This window comes from Aquila chrysaetos, chromosome 4 (assembly GCF_900496995.4).
Source record: "Aquila chrysaetos chrysaetos chromosome 4, bAquChr1.4, whole genome shotgun sequence".
NCBI lineage: Eukaryota > Metazoa > Chordata > Aves > Accipitriformes > Accipitridae > Aquila > Aquila chrysaetos.
Window position 1 is genome coordinate 51,084,598 of NC_044007.1, and position 24,644 is coordinate 51,109,241.

The 24,644-nt window shown below is 38.0% G+C and overlaps 1 protein-coding gene across 11 annotated transcripts in view; it reads left to right on the top strand.

Moving 5' to 3' along the window:
• ZNF521 (zinc finger protein 521) overlaps window positions 1-24,644 on the top strand; it is a 239,993-nt gene that overhangs the window by 118,039 nt on the left and 97,310 nt on the right. For all 11 annotated transcript variants that reach the window (XM_030011930.2, XM_030011919.2, XM_030011920.2 and 8 more), the window contains one exon: window positions 2,536-2,620. In XM_030011930.2, the coding sequence (XP_029867790.1) occupies window positions 2,536-2,620 (85 nt within the window). The remainder of the gene's footprint in view (window positions 1-2,535; window positions 2,621-24,644) is intronic.

The window sequence follows — 24,644 nt, forward strand, 5'->3', positions numbered from 1 at the left end:
ATATCTCAGATCATTTTCAAGAGGCTAGTAAGTGCTAGTAAATTACTATTTTTTTGTTGTTGTCAAATGACTTTATTTTTTGGCATTAGACTTCAAAAAAACCCCAACCTTTGTATGTGTTGTCATTATGTACATCAGTCATAATTTTGCCGACAATTCTTGACATGCACTCTGCGTTGCTGTGCTAACAAGAGAAAAGACCAGCCATTAAGTTTATGTTTCTTTGTTTTTGAACAAAGTCACATATCAGGAGTAATGGTAGGGGTATGCTAATAAACAATATATAGTGCCAGTCATCAGGGAGTAAGAAATATTTTCTAACTAGTTCTAAAGGGAAACAATGTTTTAAAAAAAGGGAGAGTGATTGTTATTTATGCAATATTGTTGTTCTATATGTCAGCATCAAAAAGCATCTTGTAAAGAGCTTAGCATAATAAATCGTTGATCGTGACTGTCATTATTTAGAGGTCTTTGATAGATCTAGATGTAGTGCAGTAAGGTTAAATTTACCAACATATAACAGGAAATCCTTAGACTGAATCTGAATTTCTACCAATGTTACCAGTATTGTCACAACAACAAAAAAGAGAAAAAGTGTTGTATCTTTTAAAACAGCAGGCTTTACAAATCATAACTGTAAAACTAAGTCAAAGCAGATTTGTTTTCTGGGTGTCCATTGATTTTGTTTGTCTACATAAGGATTTAAGTTGGTTACATGTCAGAAATCTAAAGTTGATTTAAATGAAAAAAAGGCAAAAAAGGCTCATCATTGTTTCCACCGAGAAGCAACGCAACACATTTTGTTACTGTCATCAAGAAAATAAAAATGGTCTCTGTGTATGAGAAGCAATGGGAGATTTGGAAAGAGGAGCCCACAGGAACACTCAATTTCAGAGTTGACTTTGATTAGTCACTAATTTTTCAGTTAACTTGGTAAGACAAAATGACATATGTTTTAAAAGTCTTTATATTCCTGCCTACAGGCTTGAAGTAGAAAGGTACTTAATGGATGGGCACTTTATCTGTCTGGGATAGGGCATCTAAATTTAGATGCTGATAACAAATCCATCAAGTCTTTAATAATGTTTAGAGTCAGGGAAAAAAAAAAACAAAACTTTTTTAAAAAATATAATCATTAATACCAGCTGCATAACATTCTTCAGAAGTTAAATATATAGAAGACAGGCTGTGTTTTTGATGCACATTATCCAGTGAACCCTACTTCTTCCCCAACTAATATGTATGAAATCTGCAATTTACTGCATCTGTGCCAGCTTTTTATGACTTTACGTTCTTTAAAAAATATATGTTTTTCTTTGTCTTTTTTTTTTTTTTTCTTTTTGCTGATGTAGGCAAGGTGCCTGTGGCTGTACATAAAGATAGGTGTCTCTTGAGTTACTGCCTTGATGTGGCAGTTCAGGGCTTACCTTGCCTTCATTGCATCTTCAAAACAACAGTTGAGCTCTCCAGGACTGTTACCTTAGGACTTGAGTCCTTGATACTACAATTATGCAGTTGAATAATTTTATGAATCTGACTTGTCTCATTAGATGCCTGGATAACTGCAGATTTTAAGTCTTACGATGAAAAACCAAAGTCTTACTTTTGAATATACTCCTAGTTTTCACTTTTAAAGCAATGCTTTCCAATGTCAAATCTCTGGCCAATTCAGGTCAAGAAAAATAATAAAAGAAAATACAGTCACATTCTTAGGTTATTGAAATGTCTTGGACAAGTGATGTACCTTGTAGAAAAGTGAAATAGCAAATCTTTTTTGAAAGACACCAAGACAGAAATTAAAAACTTCTCCCGTGCACCAAAGAGAGCAGAGTAATGCATTTCCTGGTTTATAATGAAATTTGATCTGCATACACCATGATTTTTAAGTAAGTCAGGCCCAATCTAATGTGGCCAGAAGGATTGCTCTCTGGCTAGTTTCCAGCCAACCTTCCCAGTTTTAGTACAGGCTTGCCAATAGATATTGAAGCAACTGCCTGGATGCAGTAACCAGTTGTCCTGAGTAGCAGGGATTTTTTCATCCTTGAAAGATGGCAACATGATGGGCCATTTAAAATGTATGGTGAGGAAGAGATTGAGCAGCCCAGTTGAGAATGAAGGAGAAGCAGATTTCTTGATTTCTGTGTTTTGTTCCTGGCTTCTCCCCAGTTCTGTAGCGGGCCTAATGCATTGGTATAAAATGAAGGATTCACATTGATTTCAGTGTTGTTTGGATCATATCCCACATATCCTCATTGCATTTTGCCTTCCATGAATATAAAGCTGGTGTTTTAGCAATACTGGTCTGTCCATAGAGTTAGGAAGCTGAAAAAAACCAATCTCTATAGAGTTTCAGGAAACTTAGATAAAAGGTACTACAGAACTGCAGAGTGTTATTTTTTAATATTAATAATTAAGCCTTAATGAAAACACTGCTGGAGAGCTTTATATGACCACTTTGAACTCAGTATTTTGAGTTATAATGAAATGGTTCCAATTGTGTGTTTCAGTAAATTTTATCTACCCTTGTTTCTTTAGAAGAAGACCTACCAGTGCATCAAATGTCAGATGGTTTTCTACAATGAATGGGATATCCAAGTTCATGTTGCAAACCACATGATTGGTAAGTGAAGCACTAAAACTTCTCAAAGACAGATAGCCATTTCTTTTACTCATAATCATCATTGCCTCTGAAATTAAACAGAGTTAAGGAGAAATTAATTGTGCATCCATCAATGATTAACCTAGGCATGATTGATTTTTTTATTCATATTATTAGACTTGTTAAAGCATTAGCATATTTTATTTTCTGCAAGGGCTAGTTTAGACTTCTGCAGAGAATTATATATCCACTGCCAGTCAAAACACAGGTGATTAGCAAATTAAACTTCTAATCATTTTTGCATTATTGAAAACAAACTAACAGGAATGGTTAATGAACTGGATGTTAGCTTTCCGTAGAGTTTTAGACACGTTTTAATTTCAGAAGTTATTATGGTAATGACACTACTGTGTACTTCTCAAGCACCTTGGTACCAAAATCAAAACTGGCGAGTTTTTGTCATTAGGAAACATAAATAATTTAAATAGCCATAAAATAGTATTGTTTGTTGTGTTTGAGCAATCTGGAAAAAAAACCTGAGTGTATCCGTATACAATTAAATACTATCATTTATTTGAAAAAATAAGGAATTGTAGTATTCAGTAATGGAATCTGCTCTTTAAGGTACAAGCATTTTAAAAAGTGGTTTAGGATTCCTGACTCCAAGCCTGGCTTGATGTTTACAAGTCTGTTACGGTTGTAAATTGGAATAAAATAAAAGCTGCTTTTTCTTTGATATTAATATTTTCCTATTATTTGCTTATTCCCCTAGGATTACCCATAATGTTTTCAATTTGGTAACCACTCAGTAATAGCACTAAGAGTTCTATCAGCCAATTAAATTTATCAAGCACATCATTTGCCTGCTAATAAGGTAACATTGCCAGGGTTGTCTCATTTTGTTTTTAGTCTTTTCCAAATTTCACTTTTCAAGACAGAGATGGATACCATTGATTTTATACTCCTGCTTCCCTTATGCTGTTTTTCTTGCTATAATAATAGAAAAGCATGCAAAGCACAGACCAAACGATATGGTATAGAAGCCAGTAATTACATATCCAACAGAATAGAATGTGCTGGGTTTTTTCATTTTATAACTTAAAAATACTTAGTTTGATGCTCGTTTTTTTCTCTTTCATGGTATCATGCAGATTTCTTCCATGAGCACTAGTAATTTGGCTGCACTGTAAAAGAAAGTTATCTGCCAAAACTTAACAGCCCATTTTTCTGGGTACTTTATTAATAAGTTTTAATACATTTAGAGCATGAACATTTTTTATACTTTTCATAAAAATGAATAAATGCAAATGACAAGCTGGTTTTGTAAAGGAGCAAAGTGATTTGCCTGTTGGATTAAGCCTTAGTTTTGATATTTTGGGGAGTCTTTGGGGAGGAGATAATTTGAACTGCTTCACAGTATTCAATCTGGGTCAGTAACGTGGAATTTAAGAGCAGGTTATTACCAACAGCAGAACTCACCATTTCTACTGTTTTCTTTGAATCCAGTGTGACAGGGAATATGGACACTGTGGGTAAGGGATGATGCTGGAATGGCAGAATGGTATGTTTGCTTGCCACCCACTTGTCAAGTGCCTCACATTTTCAGAATAGGAGCCCACTTCTTTCATTAAATACTCAGATTTTCTTTTTTTTTATCTCTGTTTTCTGGATGAGTTTTAGTAAAGGATCAGAATGGGAGGAGAGAAAGGAGGAGAGAGTCAGTAAAGCAGGACAAATCCAGTTAGCTAGCTTCAGCCTGCAGATCTGAAAAGGCTGAGATTTTCTTAAACTGAGCTATTAACTGCCTATGTTTTATTTCTAAAAGCTGGATGAGGTTGAATGAGAAAGAGAATCTTTTAAAAAATATTTAATTGTTTTGTCTGTGTTGTATCTAATCATGCATGATATTGCTTCATGGCATAACCATAGTGACACAGATTTAAACGTGCTTAATATAAAATCTTCCCAGTGAAATAAAGAAGGAGCTTGCAAAACATGCAGGGAGATTTGCCGGTCATGCTTGTGGTAATCTGTGTTCAGTGGAAGATTCTTATCTATCTGCACTGCCAGACTTAACAGTGCAGCTCCTAATGATGTAGCCTCGATTAAGCAAATGCAAGGGGATTTTGTGTTGGGGTGGAGTGAAAGGAATATCAACGTTCCGGAGAGTTTTGAATGTGACCTCGGAATCGAAGCACAGGGAGAAATAATTTCTGATCTCCAATTTTGTTAGCCTTCTCACCACTAATTGGATTTTTCCTTAGCTATCTTTCTAATTTCACTCTCCCTCCTCCCCTTTAATTTATATTATTGCTCATAGGCCTTTTTCCAAGACTGTATTCTGTCTAGAGTGAAGGTTCAAGGGGTGACATCAAGATATTTAAAATTGGCCTTAGTTTATGTGCATCTGTAGGTAGGCTTATAGTATTCATATATTACGCAGAAAACATGCATGCAAACACATTTGTGTGAATATATATAATAGATAACCCATATATATATCCATAGATATCTGCGTGCATATCCATATGTAGATTGAAAAATATGTTAGATGAAACACTTAAGTGAATATTGAGTTGTTGACACAGCACATTTACCAAACAAAAAAACCTGGTTTCCTAACACATTGGTCCCTCCCTATTTTACATGTATCTGATAAAATATGTCTTCTTGCCCTGCTTTCCTAGTAGGAGGTCAGCAGAACAAGAGGTAGTGTCTTCACTCCCCTGGGGAAGGGAAAGTGAGAAAGCTTTGGGAAGAAAGTAAGAGAAAAAGAAGGACTTTAAATGCGAGAGAGAGGGAAGGCAATCTGGGAAGGCAGGCATTAGAAGTCAAACAGTGTGATAATCCCTAGATCAAATGTAGGGGCAATAAATGCCTTTGCAAACTTCATCACACAGTGTCAGGAACTGTTATTTCCTCTCATAGTAAAACGTTAGCGTTATCTGTGTTGCGGTTATTGATGGATGTAGTGTGTTCTTACCTGAAGGACTCCATCATTGTAATTCAGGTAAAAGAGAAAAGGGGAGGCAGCTGAGACATGGGACAAACAAGAAGGTGTAAAGTCATCTGCCAAACTCCACCCAGAAATGGGTGGGAACCACTGATGGAGGTACATGCTCAGCCAGCTGAGGGAAACAGTTGCTACTCACCATCATTTTAGCAGTTTGGGAGCCTGGAAAAGTTGATGGTGTCCCATCTAATTACTGTGCCCCTTGAACACGATCCCAGAATGTAAACTGAGTTCATGTTGCTAATATCCACAAAGAGAAGTTGCATTATGGAAGGTCACTGAGGCAAAGATATGTTTATAAAACCCCAGTGTGAAACTTAGACTTTTAAATAAGGCAACTGGAATTACTTTGTTGGCTAAAATAGCTCCACTGAGGGTAGGTATTTTTAGGTTGTATGTATGTGTGTGTTTTTGTCTAATCAAATATAATCTCAACTAGACATTTAGCAGGGGAAGAGGGATTAGAGGCTATGTGAAAAGCCTCTTAGTCTTCTTTGTTAGAAGGGTATATAGTGTTTTTACAGATTTTATTATACGTTTCAATCAATTCAACAAGAGGGATTATGCCACCTAATGGAAAATAAAATCTGCAGATGACCCAATGAAGTGTAACCTTAAGTATCTTTGACAACAGTACAATTTACATTCATTATTATACAAGTTATACATTAAAAAGTTGTCGTAGGGATGGCTTTCCTCAGTAACTACATGTTCATTACTTCTAGAACTTCCCATTTTAAAACTGTTCTGCAGCCTTTAATCGAATCTTCCCAGCATCTTTGTGATGGGACAGGGCAATAAGGCTTTTTAATTGAATAGATGAGGACAAAGAGGCGAAGAAGTGGAATTCCTTGCCTGCGTTAAGTGAGTGAAAGTTCAAGAGTGCTGCCTGCCAGATCTGTCCACACATTTCTAGACACCATGCTTCGCCAAGCAACACCCATGTTTGCTTAAACTACACACTGATTCAAGCTTAGGCTAGGGGATGCCAGTGGACAGAAAGCAAGGCAAACCGTGGGCTTTTTCAAATAGGCCCTCTGTTTAGGCATTATTTTGGAGCTAGATGTAAGCATATACTTTTGTTTGGATAATCATGAGGATGATTGCTAAATGAAAACATGTTTGTCGGTGTGTGTATTGAAATTTGTTGGTAAAACAATTTCTCAGCTTTTGAGTGGGAAGGGAGGAAATGTAAACCCAGGCGTGTTTCATATGGGTTTAGGAAGCGCTGGCATAAATTGTAATTCTTCAGCTGCCTTCTTTCTTTTACCTTTCCCTCCGGGTGGAATATGTAGCATTTTTAGCAGCTTGCTTTGAGAAAATTCTATTTCGGGGTGCATGGTGTCTGTGGAAAAGAGGGAGGCTTTCTGGCATCCCTTTGTTTTCATCACATAGTTTACAGTTGGCATTTGACCTGAGAGGGTAGGAAGAGAGTCTGCCATTGTTTGTGTTCTGTTTGCTGCACTCCACTGCTCCTCCTATTATTTTCCCTGTTATTTTAAGCAGACAAGCTAAACATTGTTTTTTCTTCCACTGATTCCCTTACATCTGTAGTGTCTGATGCAGTTCAGTGTAAATAGACAAAACAGTTGCCGTAACAGTTGCCTAGGATTTTGCACACATGCACAGAGTGGCTTAGAACTGGGGGAGTTCGTTCGGACATGTTTAACTCAGAAAAGGAATTACTCCGTATAAAATTACGAGGCTCAACAGCAGTAGTGTAAATTTGTAAGTGCTCTGAGTAAAGTGCTGTTAGGCATGAGATAATGTAAAGAGATGACATTGCCAAGAACTATTTATGAAGAGCTTAATTTTTTTCACTCTGATAATTCTTGACCAATAATTACCAGCTTCTAATTATCTATTTTAGTTAGAAAGAAATCTCTATCACTATGGAGGTTGGCATTGCAACTAGCGCATAAATCCCCAAAGAGGTAAATGTGTTCCAAACAGCCACAAACAACTGTCTCATGAAACATAGTGAGCAAATTGCGAGCCGCTGGCTGTGCACAACAGAGCAGCACATTTACCATTGAGGACTGATCAGGCTGACAAAGAGAATGATAAAAGGGGAAACAGCCACAATCTTTGTAGTTTGCTGCTACTTTTGTCAATGAAGAAAGCAAGCCCCAGTGTCATAGCAAGAGCCACTACCCCTCTGAGGAGTCGAGGAGCAAAGGGGAAGGGTGTCACGGTCAGGATTCAGTACCTTTTTGCAACCCTGCTTTTGACAATTTCTGTATAGGTCGTTTCTGATAAGTGAACAGACTTTTCTTTCTTTAATCTTTTCAGTATCATGTATGAAACACATTTTGTGAAGTCTGTTGTGGTGAGGGGGGGAGCTTGTTTTTGAGGGGAGGATGTTGTGTAGCATTGAGCAAGGTAGCAGGTGTGAGCAGGAGGCGGAAATGAAGGGAAAGAAAAAAAGATGCCGAGCACCGAAGTTAGGAAGCAAGTGGGAAAACAGGATGAAGCAACCCTGCAGTTGACAAGAAGAATTCTAGTTTACACCAGCAAATACTTCATTAAACCCCAAGTAAACAAATCTATGCTGGAACAATTGTAGTTTAAAAAGAAGAGTATATGGAAAGTGGGATCTAACATTTTAATTTCTCTGCAAAGAAATTTTACAGCTGTGTTTTACAATAACAAGTAGTATGTAACCATTAGAAGACATAAAGACACATTTTAGTGCAACTCATGATTTTTTATTTTTTCGGTGACAGTGATATAAGTATATAATATGTATATATGCTTGTGTGTTGTGTGGATATGCATGTTTGCATTATGCATGTATTAACTGCATGCATAATAAACCTATAAAAATAAATCATCTTATTTGCCTCACATTTGTGCAGCGTACATTACAGTACATGTGGACAACATCACTGATGTCAAGACAAAGGAAATATTTCAATCATCTTTCTGGAGCCCAAGAAAATTTTAGCCTGGTTGTAATGGCATGTGGCATTCATACATTCTGTTATTTGTCTAATGTGTAAGGTAATTAAAACCCATGGTTTTCCTTTCATTTATGCAGAAAGCTGTACTGGGCAACTAATAACTTGTTGCACCATGTTGACCTCAAGTAATACATCTTCAGAACATCAGTTTAATCACTCTACAGTAAACCCGATGTTGTGAAGTCCCTCTTACCCGAGGTCTGGAGAAAAAGAATCCAAAGATATGCATCTGCACACTAGAGGGGAAGGAGGTGGAGAGTTCCTTTTGTCAGTCATCTTTCAGTGATTCCTGAGTAGTAAGAAATGAAAGTTGTCAATTTATAGTGAAGAGATGGATTGTACCCTCTTAGCATCAGAAAATCATTTGGATACCTGGGAATCTCCTATTTACAGGCAGAGCTGGCAAGAAGTTGTCTAAAAGTTAGAGGAAACTTGGTCACCTTGTCTGCAAAATGAGGAGATGTAATTGAAATGCCCAGGAAAATGAGCATTTGGAGTTAAATCTGAGAAAACGTAGGTTTATTTTGTGAGGGGCTGGGTTACAAAATAGACGAAATCTGGGCTGTTTAATACTAACAGGAAGCTACTCTCCTGTGGGCAATGCTGGCTTATTTGAAAAGCCCATAAAGGGTTTCTGCATGGACCATACAAAAGGGATACTTTCTCTTTAATAGCCATCTGTACAGGAGAGATGAGAAGCGGGCCAGGTCATCTCTCCTCAGCTGTCATGATATTAACGTAGGTAATGGAGCAAGCTCTGCGTTCTGCTGGGTGTTGTTTTTCATAGATGTTCATCGATTTACACAGATAATTCTATTTATTTCTTAGAGTTGGTCCAAGCAAACCAGGCAGAATAACAAACACCAAAGCATTTCAAATGACTTTATCTTTGTTGTTTTGTAATGTAACTTTTGTCTAAAAAATGGTGTCACACCTACTGTGCAGATGGCTGCATGATTTGTAAACCAGCCAAAACATTTAAACAAATGTGTGATCTGGGGATAGATTAAATAAAGGATAAAATGGAGTGTGGACCACAAATTCTAATAATCAGATGATTTTAAGTTGTGTGTAGTGTGGAGCGATGGTAGCAGCGATAGCAGGGAACGCTTGCCAATGACAGCAAGGTGCCTTACAGATCTCAGGATGGAGCCTGTGGCCTAGTAGGCCTCAGTTTGAGAGCTGCACATTTGCTGTACAGCTGGCAGCTCTGTATGGGGACATCAGATAAAACTTATGTAAAATGAAGTGTTATTGCTTAGTATGAAATTGTGCAGAGAGGGAATTTGCAGACAGTAACTGAAAACAGAATTCATGGTACCAATGAAGCAGACTGTAAATATGAAGAGGCTTTAATTATCTGCGCAATTTAACAAAAAATTCAAGATGTATTCGGAAACGGCAAAGGCAGATGTAAACATGCTAGAGCAGCACCGTTCACTGGGCTTCAGGTTATGTGTGTCACCTATTTGGGCTACAGGCACCCCGCCACCCCCCCGCCCCGGCTGCGTGCTTTCACCCACCGAGCTGCTCTGCTTGGAGCTGGTGCTTCATTTCAGGAGTTGGAAGCAGGAATGGTTGCTTGCTTTTTGAGACAGCTTTTAGGAAAGACCATCGGGCTTTTAAAATCTCAAACGGTTAAGTCAGGACACGGTGTGCAAACATCCATGAATCCTTTTTTTTTTGGGGGGGGGGGGGAGCACACTGGACTCAAAAAATTCTAATAAAATAGAATGAAAATGTCTTATTATTAAATAATAATATTAGTAGTAGTAATAATAGTAATGATAATACTACTAAAAGAAGCATTTGAAAAATGGCCACAATTCAGGTTGGAGTTCATTTTGTAACGAAATGAAGCAAAGCACACAGAAGCTTTAGATTTTTCCTGCAGAAATGCCCATGGTATGAATAGCTCTTGATGAAGGGGACGCTATTGAGAGGTAACGCCAGGCAGTACGAAAGTTGTTCCTTTTCTTCTACCTGCTGTAAGATTCTCCTCTGAGCCACTGCAGTGATATACTGTGCATGTTAATACTTGGGCGCCACGGGCTGAATTAATGGCATGGTGTCAGCCTTCCCTTTTGTTCTTTGTTGCTGACCGTTTGTATTGCAGGCTTTATCATTAGCCTTAGCACATTCCTTTGGCCATGTTTAGCTGTCAGCACAGAGGGTAGCCGAACCATCGCTTTTCTAAATCGTCCCTGTTCTTAGCAGAGAAGCCTCCGATTCTTCAACGGAGTACGTCCCGAGGTTTCTCCCTGCGATGTAAGCGCAGGAAGCGAAACAAAAGAAGCCAATATGGAGAGTGGGTGTCGAACTTCAGCTGCTCATATTGTTGCATTTGGAGAGCTGACGGGGTTTCGTAGGTCACCTTTAGAATTATGCCTATGACAGCAGTAGCTACCTGCCAAGATTGCAAGGTATCTCACAGCTCTCAGGATGGAGCCTGTGGCCTGGTAGGCCGCCGTTGGAGGGGTACACATTTGCTGTACAGCTGGCAGCACTGTATGGGGCAGCAGTGTGGGCTGTTAGGGAGCTGGAAAGGAGACAAGCATGAAATTTCTTCTAACCCCAACTCTGTTTTTCTGTACTGTTGGCTGCTTCTCAGTTCCTTGACAAAAAAACCAATCAGGCACCCTTTAATCCGCCTGTGATTACCAGTGGTATAAAAAGAGAAGCATAATGAGGAAAAATGCCTCGTTTTGTTGCCTTCAAAAGCCAACAAATTGGAGTTAACTTGACAGGAAGTGGCTTAATAATTAGATTATTTATTTATTCCTGACACATATCCCCCTGTTACTAGTCTCAGGAGATCCTGTAGATGGTACGATTTTCAAGCTGCCATTACTTCGCTGTCTTCTGTGAACAAAGAAGCTACTGTCTATCAGTCAATTAAATGCACTCTTTAAGCAGAGGCTGAGAAGTCCTCAATGGATAGAGCCCTGGGACGTTGTGGCTGATGATTCCTTTCTCTGTACTGTACATCACACTCTCAACTACGGTCCCCACAGAGATGGAATAAAGTCATGCATTAAAATATCACTTGTTGATTTGTTTGCTAATGAAGAGCCATTGAAATGTTTGTGTATTTCTGTGGCAAAATTGTTGATAAAAGGACTACTTGCTTGCATATCTTACTTCATCTTCAGTAAGCGCTTATTTAAGACTTACTAAAATTAAAGTCAACAAATTAAGGAAAAAACAGAGAGATGGATAATATTGGTTTACTTGCAATTCACATCAATGTAAATAACACTGAGGACAGCAAGAAGAGAGAAAGGGGAATAATAGTACTTCAACCATGTCTGTTATAATTTTCTTCATTAGTAACAATAAGGATCTCTGGTGGTTTTTTTCTGGTGTGGTAGTGGGCACTCATTTCTAATAATAAAAATGCTAAAGTATCCATTTAAAAATTATCCTGGACACGTAGGCATATTACATTTAAAAAAAAAAAAAAGGAAAACTTGAGACTTTGTTTCTGTTTTTTGCATTTCTTTTTGGATTTCAAATATGCCCAGTTAACAAAAACTTCCATTATTTAGAGTTTAACTGTGTGCAGCCAGTTAGCCTTTTAGTTGAGAAAAGTACAGCCATGTCAAGCTAGTTAGTAATGCTGGTTAAGGGTGCATGCTTAAAGTTGTCTGAAGCTGGGGCTTCTGAGCTTAACAACACCCTCCCTCACCCTCCCCCCGACCCTGCCAGGCTTCTTAACCAGATTTCATAATCTATCTCTATTTGCCCTCCAACCATTCTTCCATGTTCCAAGAGCCTGGGTTGCCAGAGTGGACCAGTGTGGATCACATTTTGGGCCCAGCTGGAGAGAGGGAGTGTTTTAATTTTTTTTTTACAGAAGTTGACATACTTGTATACCTGTCTTCACACTGAAAAATCAGTAATTGGCGACATCCATCTGGAGTTGATGCAGGTCTCATACTGCTTGTCTTAAAGAGCTATATTTGCTCTTAAGAAATACAGATAATGCTGTAGCAGTTCTCCAGTGAACTAGCTCTGTTCTGAATTTAGCCTCTGTGTGACCATTTGCACCTGCAAATAGAGCCTGTAAGTGCTATAATATATATAATATATATTATATATATATCTATTTTATATATATAAAGTCACTCATACCAGGATTATTGTTTTCAATGAATTTAACAACAAGCTATAGGGAATTAATTCAAACCAGCCTCAAATTGGAGTGTTTCTTATTCCTATTCTGTTATTCCAACTCATTTTATTAGAAAAAGCTTAGATACTCAGAGGTGTTCTATAATAGAAAATGAATTTGAAACCCATTCATTAATTGGTCATTAATACATTTCAGGATTAGTTTAAGCAAGGCCCTACCTCCTGCCCAGTCAAGTATGTTCTGGTTAATATCCAATTATCTGCACCTTCGTACTTATTATGTCTTAATATTTCGGATATGATAACCAGAAACTTGAGAGTAATGCTAATGAGGAGCATAGAACAGGAATTAGCCAGTGACACACTCAATGATCCTTACTGAGCAAAGTAACTCCTTCTGTTTCCTCAGCATAGTGGTCGAGCTATCACCACACTTTCAGTAAGCAGTGCTTTCAATTCAGCCTTTATGGGAGCTTAGAATTATATTTAGGTAAAAATCCTTATTTTTGCATGCCTCATAGACCATGTTGGTCAGAAGATACTCCTGCACACCCTTTTTCACGTGTAAAGTTGCTTTCAGTGGAGCCAGTGGAAAATCAGTAGTAAAGTGAAATGCTGATACCTACTTAAAATACAAGCTGTTTTGTGATTGAATGCACCTTCTTCTTATATACACGGGTGTATGCATGTGTATAAAAGCTGAACAGCCTATCTATCATGTCTTTCAGCTTGTAAGACAGCTGCTTTAGTGACCAGCAAACCAGATATAAATGTCTGTGAAATAAAAAAAAAATCTCATTTATAAATGTGGAATGTAAATATTGCCAAATTAAAATTTTCCATGCACAAAAATCTCAAGCACTTAAAGTTCAATCTCAGGATTCTTGCCTGTGAAAATTATTATACGCTCTCTTAGTGAAACATGCAAGTGAAACCATGGGACCAACATATCAGTGGGGCAGAACTGAGTAATTCTGTCATGTGACCTTAAACTAACGTAATTATAGAGGTAAATTCAATGTATAGGGAGAAAGGAAGAAGAAACATTCCTTTTGGCAGATTTATTTTTCTTAACTAAGCTGCTCTTTGAATATGTTGTGCAATTCAGGGCATTAGGGGAAGCCCCAGAGGAAATGAAGCAGTGGGCAGAGTGAAGGAGACCTGCTCAAAGGTGCAAAGCCACATAACACATTATTTTTATTACAAGAATATAATCCAATATATGTGGTACTTATCCAAGAGACTTTACAGAATATGCTATTCATAGGGTGTTGGACAAAGCTTATTTCAAAACACTGCCTCATTCACTGTGTTTATACTGAAAGGTATGAGTCTCATGTTTGGATTAGACTGAATGATAAAAGGAATAGTATATTTGTATAATCGAAAGCAATCATAAAACACATGTATAGTGGCCAGAGTTAAGGATATGCCTGTAACATCCTGTGTTGGTTTTCTTTTTCTAGTGCCTAGCCATACAATTTGAATTTTCTCTCACACAACACTTTATTAGAGTGTTGTAGTTCAGGACCGCAGCAGTATATTCTTAATATCTAGCTGTTTGGCTAGGCACCCTTTCTCCCAACCCTCTCGCAGGCAACCTTCACAATGAACCCACTGTGCTTCTGGCTTCATTGCTTTTCATTGCACACCTATGTGAGTGCCAAGACATTAGATAACTGTGCAAAAAAATCCCCCTCCAAGTCCCCCAGATGAGACTCCTGCAGAGCACTGTGTAATTCATTGAACAACTTGGGAGATGTTGATGTTTACTACCTCGTTCAATTAGACATTCAGAGGCAACGCAGCCTTCCATTTGCTTCGAAGTTTGGTTAAAAAGCCTAACCCAAATATCACTTAGTGCAAAGTATGATTTGCAAACTGTCATAACATGATCAAATCAAAACCAATTTTCACCAGAACAGTTAAATACTCTTCAGCTGAGTGACATTTCCCTGCCAAATTTGAACTTTTAACCCACATTGCTCCTTGCGTTACTCTTCAAATCAGACTTAACAGGGATGGTATTTTTAACCTTTTTTGATTAAAATATAGCTGAGCTTAAAAAAAAGAAAGCTAAAATGAAAACAAAATTAAATAAGTGAAAAATGAAATAAATAGGCTTGGGCAGAGAACTAGCCTAGAAAACATAATCTTAAGGATACTTCTTAATAATGGAAAAGTTCTCTACTTTCACCTGCTGCTACATTTGCACTAGTGATGGAGTATGCCTAGCAGTGCAGACCAGAATTGCACCGCCAGGAAAAATCCTTCATGGTGGTGCATGGGAATAAATTAGGTGACAGGAAATAGGGCTCTAATTTCTATGATATGTCAGCTGGGTTATCGTATTTTACATTGACTGCTTTTGTGCTGCATGCGCATCTCTTTCAACCCTTGCGATGGGTCCTTCAGGCCAGCCTTTTTGTGGGCTGGTAATTTCTTTGTCTCCTTCAACCTAAAGCTTCAGTAGAAATTCTCTTCTCTGACAAGAGAAGCACTCTCAACACACTGTAGCTGCCCTTTTTTCTTATATGTACCCTTCCCATTCATCTCCTTAAAAAGCAGTTTTGGAAGGCCCTTTGACTCTGAATTCTCCTACGCCATTATCTCCCACAAAATCCAGTTAACTTTTCATGGCATTACACAGTCTCTCCCTCTCCTTTTGCTTTATGGTGTTCTCCTTTCTTGTTTGGATGGGGAACTCCTTTTTTCCAAGTCTTGCTTTCAAGTCTTTGCTTGACAAGCTACAAAGACAGTTTTTGTTTCAGAACGTTGAAACAGGAGTCAGAATGGGTGCAAGTTTGTGGTGGTTCCAGCATTCCCAATGACTTCTTTACTAGCCTAGAACCAGTCATTCAAATGTGAAATGGAGACAGTAGTTACCTACAGAGGTCTTTCAAGACAAATTAGTTAATGTACATTTAAGAAGGAAAAAAGTACAGTAATTCTGTAAATAGCAAGCTATTAAATTATTTGTGGGTTTTAATATCTCCTGGCTAGCGGGGAATTCTGCTGCTTGCCTTAGAGCTCCCAAATTTGGTCCATGTTTCCTATCCGTTTCAGAGGCCAATTTAAAAAAATTGTTCCTCCACTTTTACTGTATCATCACTTCTCACAGATGCAGTCCGGCTGATTTCTATTCTTGACATCACCTTTTCCACACAACAAAAATTGTCCTTCATTTCTTCCCCAGTCAGAACCAGTTAACAGAAAGAGAGTTAACAGAAATTGTGGTGGCTTTCATGAGTCAATAACATTGGCTTATTCCTCTTCAGAATTTGTCCTTTGTCACTGCAATTCTGAAAGTTGCTTCAAGGTCCATCTACTCTGCGGGTCCTGTGTCCTGCACAAATCTCTTTCTCAGTTTCTATATATTCTTCTATCATATGAAAACATTTTCTTCCCTGCCTAAACCAGTTGCATTTCTTTGTCTTCCTTGGCTATCGTTAATTTGCAACCAATTATTGCTGTGCTTTTGTAATGGATTTGTGGGTTCACGCTATAAAATGTATTGGCGGTCTTTAGCTTCAATTGCTTATTGTGGCATTCGGCTAAGTCTTGTAAAAATGAGACACTTGTGCACCTTCAGGAGAGTTTCCATTTTTCAGTATTCTCTGCTGAAATTACCTTCTTTTTAATCTATAGTCCTGATTCAGTACCAGCTATGGCTGGCACCACAGATCTTGCAGCTTTAAATAGTATGCCTTAATATTGCCCCCTTTGTATGCTGTATTGTAATGAAGCAACATCACTAAATTGCAGTGAAGGGTGATTGTTGCATGGGGATGACTACTACACCTTGGGGTCCATTTGCACCAGATTATTTTTTTATTGTTGTTATTACAACCCATCTTCTTTACTCTCTTGATGCCAAACTTGCTGTTGGACATCCGCACAGCACAGGGGATCTTTAAGAACATTTTGGACATCTACTTGTCTCTTAGGTACACACCAATGACTGTTCAGTTCCAGGCTCTGGTGTCCTGGGTGGCTTTGCAATACTTTATTGATGCCAGCTTGGTCTGTTCACTAGACTTGCGGTGTTCTTCATCATTTGCTCTTAAAAAAATTAGCTTGTTGCTGATAGAAGTGAAAGGCATTTCTTGCTAACCATTTTCAGACAGGAACAATACTAGATTTATAACAAGTGGAACATGCTTTTTCCCTTCTTGCTGTTCCCCATACATTTTACAATAAAGAAGAGTGCAAAAATGATTTTGCTTGAGCTGTTTCCTTTCCTTTTGTTACTGTGTTCACATTCAAAGGAAGAATTATAGCAGTGGTGTCAGTTTATCATCCAGTGCCATGATCTTAAGGAACCTTCTGCAAAATTCAGTTTCACACAAGTAATAAAAATTATTATTGTTATAAAGATACAAATATTTTAATAAAGACATTTTATTTTCAAAAATCTTTCCAACTTACAGTGACAATGTCTAAATACAAGCTTCAGCAAGGTAAGAGTGCAGATTTCTGCCTTAGTTGTACAGGAAGCAGCCTTCATCCATGAAGGCAAGTTTTAACTGATTTGTCAGATGATAAAGTGGAAGATATTAATTGATTTCATATGTGTGGAGGCCAAGAAATTGTCCTGTGTTCTACAACAACAGGGCAGCTCAGGAGACCGTAGCTGACATACTTACTGGAAGTACAAAGAACCATTGCCCATTCCCATATACCCTCATCACTGATGCCTGATCACTTAACGCTTTTGAGACATTTGATAGCAACGTTTCTGTCACCCCTCCCACTGTAGCCTGGGGATTCAGCATCATCACTGGTGCTCTGCTAAGGGGTGGAAGTAGAAACTACAGCTCCGTTGCATGACTTGCACAGTATCAGGGCTCCCAAGCGTGTTGGCTTGCGGCTCTAGTGGCCATGTTCTTTGGTGCTGTCCTTGCCGGCACTGTTTGCATGAAGAGAAGTGTCCCAAAGCAGGAGTGTCACAGCGTCCTCAGGCTCACTTGTGTGCCTGCATCTGTGTCTGTTGCACACAGTAAAAGTTTTAAATGGGCTTGCGTTGTACCACTGTACATTAGGAATTGAATGAAAAGGTTTGATCCTGAAAACATACAAGTATGCATATGATTTTATTCATATGGACAGATGCCACAAGCTTCCTTTTGTACAGGAATAAGGCTATATATGTTCTCAAGTGTTTGTAAGATTGGGGCCTAAATTGCAATTCTGGGTGGTATTTTAACAACATGTTCTAAATGCAGAAAAAAATATGTATCTTCCATAATGAAGTCATCATCCCATTAAAACATCTTTTTTCCCTCTGTGATACCAAACGTGACTTTTGAGCTGTAATTTGGATTTTTTTCCATCTTTATGAAGATGACACATTTTTTTCATTGCAAGGCAGCTTTTTTTTCAGTTTCATCTTTAGCTTAACACTGTGGCTGTGTAGCATTCCCATTTAAATCAGGAATTAGAGCTGACACACCTTGAATTGAACTATCAATTCTTTTAAAACTGACGCCTGTTCCACACTATTCGGTCGTACAAACTTCCGGTTATGGGCCAGAGAGCATTGATTTTTAGCTGTCATTTCTAGCACACACACTGTAGAATTGAAATTTAAACCTTAATCCACTCTTTAATACAATTAATTTTTAATGTGCAGTAATACTAATTGAAATAGCCTGAATTTAGTAAGACACCACAAGACATTTTCAAAAGCAGGAGTCTCCACTGAGAGCTGGAAAGACAGATAATCATTGTTACAGTGTTTACAGAATAAATGCACACTCTGCAGGCAATTCCATGCCAAGAGATTTTTTTTGTTACTTTATTTTAATATATTTCATTGTGGATTTAAATTTGTTTTCAGTGATTCCTACTGAAACACATCTGTTGTCATGAACCAAGTTATTTTGATTTTGTTTTAATGGAAGTGTTTATTTTTATAGAATATTTTCAGCCGTATGTCTGTATTTTTAACATGACTGTCACTGTATTATCTAGTTGTCAAATGCATTGTGATGTGCAGAGAAACGTATTCAATTTTCTACCTGTAAAATGGTCAGCCATGCAGTTTCTGTGTATGATAAACTGAAGCTGCATGTTATGTACCTGACTCTTTTTTCCCCTAGGTTTGCCTTTCATATAAGCAATATATCTTGTGCCAGCTCAATTTCACTACATCACTTTTAATTTTCAGACGTGATCTTTTCAGATGTTTTAGCGGGGAGGATGGAGAAGGGATTCTAACTGCAGAGGAACGGATCTTACACAATTAACCAAGGAGGGATTTAATAATTTTTATAATAGCAAGATGCCATTGCTACATTTATCTGATAAGAAGGAATAATTCTTAGAATGTATCAGTTCTTCTGATGAATGGGCTTGTACAGTGTTCAAAGTGAGCAGCAGTGTTAAGTGAAAAAAAATGGCATGCGCTTTATGTCATCCTTTCATGGCTTTCACATTACAGTATTTAGTAAGCCAATAGTGCTGTTAAATATTTAGCAAAGGTTCCCTCAAAACCTTGCCATATATTCAAATGGGATTTTGGGACATTTTGCAGCACATAAGTAAAAATTATGCTTTCGTTCTTGAAAAGGTTGTAACATGGCATATTTCCTAAAGGAAGTGCAGGACAACATGGCATAAATATGTTCAGCAGATTTCACACCCACAGAACACCAGAATTGATTCCCATTTTTTGGATTAAGGGTTCAAACTGACTCACATTTTGTCAGAAGAAAGCTGCACTGAGTTTATTTGCACAGAATATTAAAACAGTATTACAGCATTTAGTAAAAACCCTGCAACTCGCAGTGTGATATTTTAAAGGCTCCTTCCCAGCACAACATTTGTAACAATGAACATTTTCTGAGTTGGGGGTGAGAGAAAAGCAAAGATCAAGTTGTTACCCTCTTCTGAGACTAAGATAGTACATCACAAGGTAACGCTTTTAGGTTCTGTAGTATGCAAAATAGAGATTTAATAACATAGTTGCTGCATGATGTTGTTAATCAAACAATAATAAATCATTAGAAACCCTGTCTTCTTTGACAAACGTCTGCATGTTTCAGATCCTTGTTGTATGCTAATTAATCCTCAGTAAGTACTTGTATAATAATTAAATGCCTTGCACTTAAATACAGCCAAGCCCATTTATGCTGTTTAAGGAGGTGTATCTTGTGTTATCTTCGGAAGAAAATTGGGACTGATATGCGATGCAACGGGTATCCTCCTGTTTCTTGGGGTGGCTCGCAGATTTCAGGTGCTGTGCCTGGTGTGCACCCTTTTTGCCCTGTTCATGTTTAAGAGTAGGCTACAAAGGTTGTCTGAGCCTGTCGTGACTATTAAATCAGTAGGTTTGCCACTGCTGCCTGGATGAGTACGTTCCTGCCCCATGCAGAGGCAGCACAGCAGTTCTGTAGTCTCCCGGCTGCAGCGACAGGTAAGGAACAGCTTTGCAGGTGCTCAGCTGCCTGGCTTGAGGCTCCCGCTCCTCTGTTTCTTGGGGATCTCTCCAGTCCTCCAACTCATTACTTTTAGTCTGTGAGCTGTGTGCAAGAATTTTGGCCCACTGAAGAAATATATTTTCAGGTGTTCGTAAAAAAAGAAAGGCTATCTGGGGGGGTATAAGCCACACTTAGCGTTGCATGTAGAGGTTAGTTTAACCCCTGAAGGTGGAAGGCAGTGTTTTTCTGCAAATTTTATTTTCAGTTTGGGTGAATATATATATTTTTTTAATTTTCAATTTGTATCAGCAGCTAATACCTGCTTTTGGGAAATCTTGTTCATATGTTTGGCGTATTTATTTAAGTATTCAAAAAATTTGGGTGTTAATTGCATGCATGTGTGTGAATATATGGAAAGGTCTATATAGTTATGTAGGGTAGATGTATTTAATATGCATAGCTTGATGTATGTTGACCTCAGGTTACGAGAGTAGAAAATCCCATTTTCCAGCTTGTTTCAAATGTAGTAAAAATGCTGCTTCAGTTGCTTTATGCTACTCACATTGGGAAAGGTGCTTATACTGTGATAATTATCATCAAGGAATATTAATGCGTTCAGCATTTGTAACCCAAAAACTCATTATAGCTTAAGCTGTGCATCATCTGTGAAGAGAGAACTTTGCCAGAATTCGCTCTTCACAGGGGTTGCCTCCTGCTTGTGATGGAGTGGTCAGAGTATTGTAAGAGGTCACTTAGGCTATTTTTGAAAGCTGAAGTTTTGCAATTTTTGATTCACTACCTTCTGTCTAAATAGCTTAGCATTCTTCTCCCCCCAAAAATTTGCTTTTTCTAATTGAATGCCTGGTGAAGTGCATAAAGCTAAAAGATTGCATCTCATTATGTGCAAGAGGCTAAAGGTGTAGACATACATATTGCACATCAAGGTCATGGAGATTTCAGGGTCCATATTCCATCAGCATACATGGGATTTGCACAAACACCACTGTCACTCATGCTAATGGGAACTAGCCATTCCAATCCTGTGGCCTTTGATAAGGATCTGGTTTCTTACTTGTGTTAAACTGTTGATGCTTTTGGTAGCAACTTCCACTTCAGTATTTATGTATTCTGGAACCATATTTTGGTTCCTTAATGCTATTTCACCATGTCGCCATGAAAAATAGGGTTTATCATTTTCACACCTCTGTTGTCTTCCAAGCTCCTGAACCCACAGTTTAACAACCTTCACATTTCTAAAATATACTTGGGCAGCTTGTTCAAAGCATCAGAGCCCAATTCTTTCCTCACTCAAGTTTCACATCAATGTCCCCCAGTTGACTGAACTGATTTACATTAATGTTGTTGAGATTCAATCCTGTAAGGGTTATTTTGTATTTTCATTAGTATGTCTTGTTGTGAGAGTCTGTATGTGGTTGTACATTACACTACCCAAATATATACTAGAATGGTTACAGAATAAGATGACCGAAAGATCTAAAAATAAATAATGCCCTACAATAAAGAATTTCCTTTTCGTTGACTTGAAATTGAAATCTTCCTTCCAACTAAGCACTCTTTGCAGATGAGTATCGTGCTTCCACCCTTGGTAATGAAGGCTGTAGCAGAGCCAAAATTGTGTTGTTCAGTGCTGTTGTTGCTGGAATTTTTAATATGGCTGGGTTTTATTATTTCTCCTCCCCAATATTGATGCATTGCTTGTCATTTCTCACTCTTAATATTGCCTTATATTGCATGTTGTAGTTTGCTTTATGTTAGGCAGAAAAGACTGGCTTTCGCAGACTGCTTTGTTTCTGAGGTCAAGATGTGAACCTGGCCTTGCTCCTGGGAGGACTAGAAAAATCTATTTCATAACTTTCTGCAGGCCTCGAAAAAGGCTAAGAAGAAAAATACAAAATCCACAGGCTTAGTTTAGACCTGGTGAAGAGTTGGATTCGTCAACAGGAAAGCTTGCAGCTGATCAGCTTTTCTTGTCGTAGAGTCCCTGCTGTCAGTGCATACTCCACTGATACAGCAGAGCTTTGGGGAGCCTTGTGAATCTTTTAAACACCCACACATTTGTCCAGAAACACCTGACTTGATAATATAGAACAAATCTGCTGAAGTAAGAAATTGCTTGCCTATTAAATCACCAAAATGAAGGGCTTGAAATATAGGTAAACACAGTCCTCATGAGCTGAGTGTGCGTATTACAGGCTTGCCCAGTTCACTGATGGGGCATAACTTTGCTTTGTGCAGTAGAGTGCTAATGCCTCATAATGAATGGCTGTCTTGAACCAAGGAGAGATTCTCAGCAGGTGAGAACACTGTTGATGGGAAATAATACGGTACCATATCTGCTGTGTGGATGTAAACTTAATAATCTCTATGAATTTTTAGTAACCCTGCTTCCCTTCCAAAGAAACATTATGAAAAGATTGCTTCCAAATCCTTCAGATACTCACTGTTCTTGTGATAGATGCCTTAGTCTTTACCTTGAGGCGCTGGAAATGAATGTGTGTTCTTTGAAAGAGATAAGGATGTAGACTTTTGAAGGAGCAAATTGTATTTTCATGTTTAAGCTCACCGTTTGCACTTGATGTGGTGAAAGCCAAATGTGAAGAATTGCTTTTCAACATTATTTCTCTGCCTTCTGTATCTCAAGACCTCTGAGTTATTATGCTAAAATGTTCTATTACATGTAATAAAGAAATGTTGGAAAACTGGAAATAGAGCAAGATTGCCTCCATCGATTTGTCTGTACTTGGATTGCTCTAGCTACATCTTAAATCACAAAAAGGATCATCTTTGTGCAACATAATAATGTTACTGAAAAGAACAAACAATCTGCATTTGCTGAGGGCATGACAAATGAAACCATTATCCAGTTTAAACAGTTCCTCCTTTTAATCAGAAGGCAAAGTGGGGGGATTGATTCTTATCCCGCTTACACCAACATGGTGAACTACCAACTAGGTGATTGTGATGAAGTCTGAGCAAATGGTTATGACAAAGCAACTGAAATCAGGATTAGGTCCAGCATTTGTTAACATTCACTCTATCCTTATTTCACTTTTTTTTTTTTTCAATTTTGTATCTATTTGTCAAAATTCATATTAAAGTACTGTGAAAGATGGGGAGTGAGCATGGAGGCATCATCTGCTTTTCAGCCAGACCCAGAAAATACTTGCATAATTTTTAAATTCATCTGGATTCTATTTCATGCACAGAGCTTTTTTTGGAATATTTAAAACCTTAAAACTATCTCAATTTTTTAAAACAATAGGTTCCTTATATGAAAAAGAAAGAATAAGTACCGTGTTTGTCTATATGGTTTATTTTATACAAATCTAAAAGCTCAGAGATTTATTGTATGTGTAAACTCAAAACTGAGCAGATTAGATATTGTAGCATGATGTTCAAAGGAGAGCTATTGGAATGGTAGAATTCTTGGCTTGGCTCCCTCTTCAGATGTAATTGCTGCTTCATTAGGTCTTGGAAGAGTTTCCTATGGTTAAATTTAATCAAATGGTTTAGAATGGCAAGCTCGTACACTCAAAATTCCAATACCATTCAGAATTTTTAACAAGATTTCCCTCAAATCTTTTTTAAACAAATATTGTTTAACACTAACTGTAGATTCTGAAGTAATTCTTAGTAGCTCATCATAATGAATAAAGTCTGATTTAGAATAGTGTGTGTAGGACTTGGATGCTAAAGGGGAGTCATCTGTTGTAGCTAAAACCTGCTTGCCAGTAGCCTGTGCAATTAAGTAGCAAGACTCTGGTGCTCTTTTAGCTGTATTAGTGGGCAGCTCTGTGTTTTTTTCTGAGTGTCTTTTACTCGTGTAGCTATATTCTAATTCACTGTGTTTTAATTAGCTTGGCTTGCTACGTTTGCTATTTCAGTTGATGTGGTTATCTTGAAGACTTGTTCACATACTTCAGCAGCAGTGAACTGCAGCCTTCTAAAGCACATCCATGGGGTGGATGGGAGAGGCTGGTATTAGAGATTAGTGAGAAATGTGAAAAAATGGATCAAAATGACATGAAAGAAGAAGGGGGGGGGGGGGGGGCGGGAAATGGAGCCAGCAAACAGTGTGAGCATGCCACTCTCCTTTTTCCAAAGCCACTGAAAACACTGGAAGTGTGCAAGAGCTGTGCATGAAGTACAGGTGCAGCACACATTTATTCCAAAATAAATGATAAGAAAAATGTAATTATTGCTGGAGCTGTGGAAGGAAGGAGGGAATGGATAAAATTAAATGAGTGTTCGTTTGCAATCCTTAACTTATTTCAAAATGTCAGGTTTTAAGGTAATGAAGGGAAGTAGGGGAGGATAATGATTGTTTATTCTTTTACCAAGTAGAAATATAAATGCACACCCTGGGAGACAAAGAAAGACAAGGTCCCCATCCTGAAGACCTTACAGTCTGGATTTTGCAGAATGGTATATTGTAATATGCAGTGACGGCTTCAGAATATTATGGTTTATTTCTGTAAACACCAGCTTTTAAT